Source organism: Cetorhinus maximus, unplaced genomic scaffold (assembly GCF_964194155.1).
Source record: "Cetorhinus maximus unplaced genomic scaffold, sCetMax3.hap1.1 HAP1_SCAFFOLD_872, whole genome shotgun sequence".
NCBI lineage: Eukaryota > Metazoa > Chordata > Chondrichthyes > Lamniformes > Cetorhinidae > Cetorhinus > Cetorhinus maximus.
In genome coordinates, this window is record NW_027596814.1 from 141,501 (window position 1) to 147,500 (window position 6,000).

At 58.9% G+C, this 6,000-nt stretch overlaps 1 protein-coding gene across 1 annotated transcript in view; it reads right to left on the bottom strand.

The window, feature by feature from the left end:
- LOC144674969 (uncharacterized) overlaps positions 1 to 6,000 on the bottom strand; it is a 100,084-nt gene that overhangs the window by 91,606 nt on the left and 2,478 nt on the right. Inside the window, exons 3-5 of the mRNA XM_078536059.1 lie at positions 4,119 to 4,401; positions 2,743 to 2,909; positions 1,806 to 1,903 (exon numbers count right to left, since the gene is read on the bottom strand). Coding sequence (XP_078392185.1) covers positions 1,806 to 1,903; positions 2,743 to 2,909; positions 4,119 to 4,401 — 548 coding nt within the window. The remainder of the gene's footprint in view (positions 1 to 1,805; positions 1,904 to 2,742; positions 2,910 to 4,118; positions 4,402 to 6,000) is intronic.

Consider the following 6,000-nt stretch of genomic DNA (forward strand, 5'->3'; position numbering starts at 1 on the left):
AGGGAAGGCTGTGAGGGTCGAGGGTAGGCTGTGAGGGTCGAGGGAAGGCTGTGAGTGTCGAGGGAAGGCTGTGAGGGTCGAGGGAAGGCTGTGAGGGTCGAGGGAAGGCTGTGAGGGTCGAGGGAAGGCTGTGAGGGTCGAGGGAAGGCTGTGAGGGTCGAGGGAAGGCTGTGAGGGTCGAGGGAAGGCTGTGAGGGTCGAGGGTAGGCTGTGGGGGTCGAGGGAAGGCTGTGAGGGTCGAGGGAAGGCTGTGAGTGTCGAGGGAAGGCTGTGAGGGTCGAGGGAAGGCTGTGAGGGTCGAGGGAAGGCTGTGACGGTCGAGGGAAGGCTGTGAGGGTCGAGGGAAGGCCGTGAGGGTCGAGGGAAGGTTGAGTGTTGAGGAAAGGCTGTGAGGGTGGAGGGAAGGCTGTGGGGGTCGAGGGAAGGCTGTAAGGGTCGAGGGAAGGCTGAGTGTTGAGGAAAGGCTGTGAGGGTCGAGGGAAGGCCGTGAGGGTCGAGGGAAGGCTGAGTGTTGAGGATAGGCTGTGAGGGTGGAGGGAAGGCCGTGAGGGTGGAGGGAAGGCCGTGAGGGTCGAGGGAAGGCCGTGAGGGTCGAGGGAAGGCTGTGAGGGTCGAGGGAAGGCTGTGAGGGTCGAGGGAAGGCTGTAAGGGTCGAGGGGAGCCTGTGAGGGTCGAGGGAAGGCTGTGAGGGTTGAGGGAAGGCTGTGAGGGTTGAGGGAAGGCTGTGAGGGTTGAGGGAAGGTTGTGAGGGTCGAGGGAAGGCTATGCGGGTTGAGGGAAGGCTGTGAGGGTCGAGGGAAGGCTGAGTGTTGAGGGTACACTGTGAGGGAGGAGTGTCTATGGGGCTGCTAGCTGTTTGCCCCATAGTGAGCAGTCAGGTTGGGGTGGGTGTGTATTTGCCAGCAGGATGCTCCCACACCCACACTCCCACACTCCCACACTCCCACACTCCCACACTCCCACACTCCCACACTCCCACACTCCCACACTCCCACACCCACACCCACACCCCCACTCCCACTCCCACTCCCACTCCCACTCCCACTCCCACTCCCACTCCCACTCCCACTTCCCCGTGCAGTGAATTCCTCTTTCAGCCCAGTCCACACTCCCCCTCAGGTAAGCTCCACGCTCCCTCTCACCACACTCCCCCTCAGGTAAGCTCCACGCTCCCTCTCACCACACTCCCCCTCAGGTAAGCTCCACGCTCCCTCTCACCACACTCCCCCTCAGGTAAGCTCCACACTCCCTCTCACCACACTCCCCCTCAGGTAAGCTCCACGCTCCCTCTCACCACACTCCCCCTCAGGTAAGCTCCACGCTCCCTCTCACCACACTCCCCCTCAGGTAAGCTCCACGCTCCCTCTCACCACACTCCCCCTCAGGTAAGCTCCACGCTCCCCCTCGGGTAAGCTCCACACTCCCCCTCAGGTAAGCTCCACGCTCCCTCTCACCACACTCCCCCTCAGGTAAGCTCCACGCTCCCTCTCACCACACTCCCCCTCAGGTAAGCTCCACACTCCCCCTCAGGTAAGCTCCACACTCCCCCTCAGGTAAGCTCCACGCTCCCTCTCACCACACTCCCCCTCAGGTAAGCTCCACGCTCCCTCTCACCACACTCCCCCTCAGGTAAGCTCCACGCTCCCTCTCACCACACTCCCCCTCAGGTAAGCTCCACGCTCCCCCTCGGGTAAGCTCCACACTCCCCCTCAGGTAAGCTCCACACTCCCCCTCGGGTAAGCTCCACGCTCCCCCTCGGGTAAGCTCCACGCTCCCCCTCACCGTTAAGGTGCCAGGACACTCACGTTAGCAGTTTACGCTCCGGACTGGATGTTGTCTGCTTGGACGAGCAGGGGTCCCAACGATCCAGGAGGTCACAGGCAGTAAAAGCTCCACCAGCGTCCTGAATGTGACACAAAGCAGGGTGAAAGCAGCAGGGACGTTGACAGTGACAGCACCGCCCATCCCAAAGTGGCTGGCGAGCACCCACCGACCCCGGGGAGAGTCGGTGCTCGTACCCCGGGGAGAGTCGGTGCCCGTGGGGACCCGTACCCCGGGGGAGAGTCGGTGCCCGTGGGGACTCGTACCCCTGGGAGAGTCGGTGCCCGTGGGGGTGACCCGTACCCCGGGGAGAGTTGGTGCCCGTGGGGGGCACACGTACCCCGGGGAGAGTCAGTGCCCGTGGGGGGCACACGTACCCCGGGGAGAGTCGGTGCCCGTGGGGGTGACCCGTACCCCTGGGAGAGTCGGTGCCCGTGGGGGTGACCCGTACCCCGGGGAGAGTTGGTGCCCGTGGGGGGCACACGTACCCCGGGGAGAGTCAGTGCCCGTGGGGGGCACACGTACCCCGGGGAGAGTCGGTGCCCGTGGGGGTGACCCGTACCCCGGGGAGAGTTGGTGCCCATGGGGACTCGTACCCCTGGGAGAGTCGGTGCCCATGGGGGTGACCCGTACCCCAGGGAGAGTCGGTGCCCGTGGGGGGCACACGTACCCCGGGGAGAGTCGGTGCCCGTGGGGGGCACACGTACCCCGGGGAGAGTCGGTGCCCGTGGGGGGCACACGTACCCCGGGGAGAGTCGGTGCCAACAAAAATGGCATAAATTTTTTCACACGATCTAGACCTCGCTGGCTGGGCCCAGCATTTATTGCCCATCCCTAATTGCCCCTTGAGAAGGTGGTGGGTGAGCTGTAGTCCCGTGTGGTGTAGGTACACCCACTGTGCAGTTAGGAGGGAGGACGTACCTGAACGATTCTGGCCTGGGGTGCATATGCACCTGAGCAGCTCGGGAACTCAATGGTGTCCAATGTTTGCTGCTCCTCGGTCCTTGGCAGAGGAACTGAGCGATTGGTCATGTCTTGGAGCAGCTCAGATGTCACACAGCAAAATTCAGCCCCAGAAATGGGCAAACCTAAACATAGAGATCAGCAACTGTTAATGTAGCTAGTGTCCCTGTCCTGGGAGTGTTGGATGGGGACGGTGTAGAGGGAGCTTTACTCTCTATCTGACCCCGTGCTGTACCTGTCCTGGGAGTGTTTGATGGGGACGGTGTAGAGGGAGCTTTACTCTGTATCTAACCCCGTGCTGTACCTGTCCTGGGAGTGTTTGATGGGGACAGTGTAGAGGGAGCTTTACTCTGTATCTAACCCCGTGCTGTACCTGTCCTGGGAGTGTTTGATGGGGACGGTGTAGAGGGAGCTTTACTCTGTATCTAACCCCGTGCTGTACCTGTCCTGGGAGTGTTTGATGGGGACAGTGTAGAGGGAGCTTTACTCTGTATCTAACCCCGTGCTGTACCTGTCCTGGGAGTGTTTGATGGGGACAGTGTAGAGGGAGCTTTACTCTGTATCTAACCCCGTGCTGTACCTGTCCTGGGAGTGTTTGATGGGGACAGTGTAGAGGGAGCTTTACTCTGTATCTAACCCCGTGCTGTACCCGTCCTGGGAGTGTTGAATGGTAGGGGGGGGCTAATGTTATTTGTGTGTGCGCACATGCGTATGTCTTTGTGTTTGCAAGTGTGTGTATGAGATATTGCCTCTGACTGTGTGCAAGCGTGCGCTGCGTGTGAGTGTGCACGACTGATTCTGTGTGCATGTGAGATGTGAGTATATTTGTGTGGATGTATGCACGTGAGTAAGTACACATGCATGTGAGTTTGTGCATATATGCGTATGTGCACGTATGTTTGAGAGAGAGAGCAAAGAGAGTTTGACTGTATGTGAGTGTGTGTGTGCATGAAGATTTGTTTACGTGTGTGCACTCGGGTGTGTTCGCACGCATGTGTGAGCATGTGCCTGTGTGTGTGCATGCACTAGTGTCTAATTGTGCACACAAGTATGTGTACGCATGTGACTGTGTGCGACTGTGTATTTGTGCTCGCATGTGTGCACGCGAGTGTTTGTGTGCGTTCCTGCGATTGTGCGAGGTGGAGTCTGTGCCTCCGTCTGTGTACGAGTGTGCACGTGACTGTGTGCGGGCTCATGAATGGATGATTGTTTGCACACAACTGTGTTTGTGTGTGCACGCACGAACGCGCATGTGTGTGTGTGGGAGAGAGAGAGAGAGAGTCCGTTGCCTAGGTCTCTGGGTCCCTCTGTCAGGAGTGCCAATCTGCTGGTACCTGCAGCTTTGTCCAGCTGTTGGTTTTTGATCCTCCGACTCTGCTCCAGTTCCTGCTCTGATTTCTGGTCCTGTTCCTGTTCCGCTGACTCCCATTGGCGGCCTGTGAACTGCTCCAAAGTCTGGATGCTGCTGATGAACCTTCTCTCCATGCGTTCGAGGGAGCTGTTGGCCCACTCCAGCAGACTGGCTGACTCCTGGATGCTGCGGGCATGGTGCAGGAGCGGGGACTGTGGTCTCTGCATCAAACTGGGACCATGTGGGACCGATGGGAGATCACTGACCTGCACAGGGAGCAGGAAAACACAAACCCCCCCCCCCAGTCTGGGGTTCATATCTGAGAATGAATCCATTAACCCCCCCAACCAAAAACACAATCCCACCCCCTCAAACACAAACCCCACCCCCAAAACACAAACCCCATCCCCCCAAAACACAAACCCCATCCCCCCAAAACACAAACCCCATCCCCAAAACACAAACCCCACCCCAAAACACAAACCCCACCCCCAAAACACAAACCCCACCCCCCAAACACAAACCCCACCCGCCCAAAACACAAACCCCACCCCCCAAACACAAACCCCACCCGCCCAAAACACAAACCCCACCCCCCAAACACAAACCCCACCCCCCCAAAACACAAACCCCACCCCCAAAACACAAACCCCATCCCCCCAAAACACAAACCCAATCCCACCAAAACACAAACCCCACCCCCAAAACACAAACCCCACCCCCCAAAACACAAACCCCACCCCCGAAACACAAACCCCACCCCCCCATAACACAAACCCCAAACCCAAAACACAAACCCCACTGCCCCAAAACACAAGCCCCACCCCCAAAAGCACAACTCCCCCAAAACACAAACCCCACCCCCAAAACACAAAACTCCCCAAAACACAAACCCCACCCCCAAAACACAAAACTCCCCAAAACACAAACCCCACCCACCCAAAACACAAACCCCACCCCCAAAACACAAACCCCACTTCCCCAAAACACAAACCCCACCCCCCAAAACACAAGCCCCACCCCCAAAAACACAAGCCCCACCTCCAAAAACACAACCCCCCCAAAACACAAACACCACCCCCAAAACACAAAACTCCCCAAAACACAAACCCCACCCCCCAAAAACACAAACCCCACCCCCAAAACACAAACCTCCCCAAAACACAAACCCCACCCCCCAAAACACAAACCCCAGCCCCCAAAACTCAAACCCCAGCCCCCAAAACACAACCCCCACCGCCAAAACACAAACCCCACCCCCAAAACACAAACTCCACTGCCCCAAAACACAAACCCCTCAAAATACAAACCCCATCCCCAAAACACAAACCCCACCCCCAAAACACAAACCCCACCCCCCAAAGCACAAAACACCCACGCAAAACACCACCTCAACATCTGTGCTGTCCCATCCCTCCCCCACCCGCTCTCCCTCCTCCCCTCTCCTCGCTCTCCCTCCTCCTGCCAGCCCTCACCCTCCCCTCGCCCTCCCTCCTCCACTCTACCCTCACCCACCCTCCTAACCCCTCCCCTCACCCTCCTAACCCCTCCCCTCACCCTCCAACCCCCTCCCCTCAGCCTCCCTCCCTCACCTTCACTGCCCACTGCTCTCTGAGTCTGGGAGATGTGGTTGTGAGGTGTTGGGTTTCTCCGCCTCGCTCCTCTGGGCTGCACTCACTCACAGACTCCAGGAGCAGACTGCTGTCAGATTCAAGCTCGATCTCCTGGCCATAGCGCACGCTGTACACTCTCACTCTCTCCCTGCGACGCTCTGACTGCTGCCTCATGCACTCTGAGGTATTCCACTCACAGCCTGAGCTTCCCTCTGACCTCGGGGAAACGGAATCCTTTCTCTTCAGTCCCTG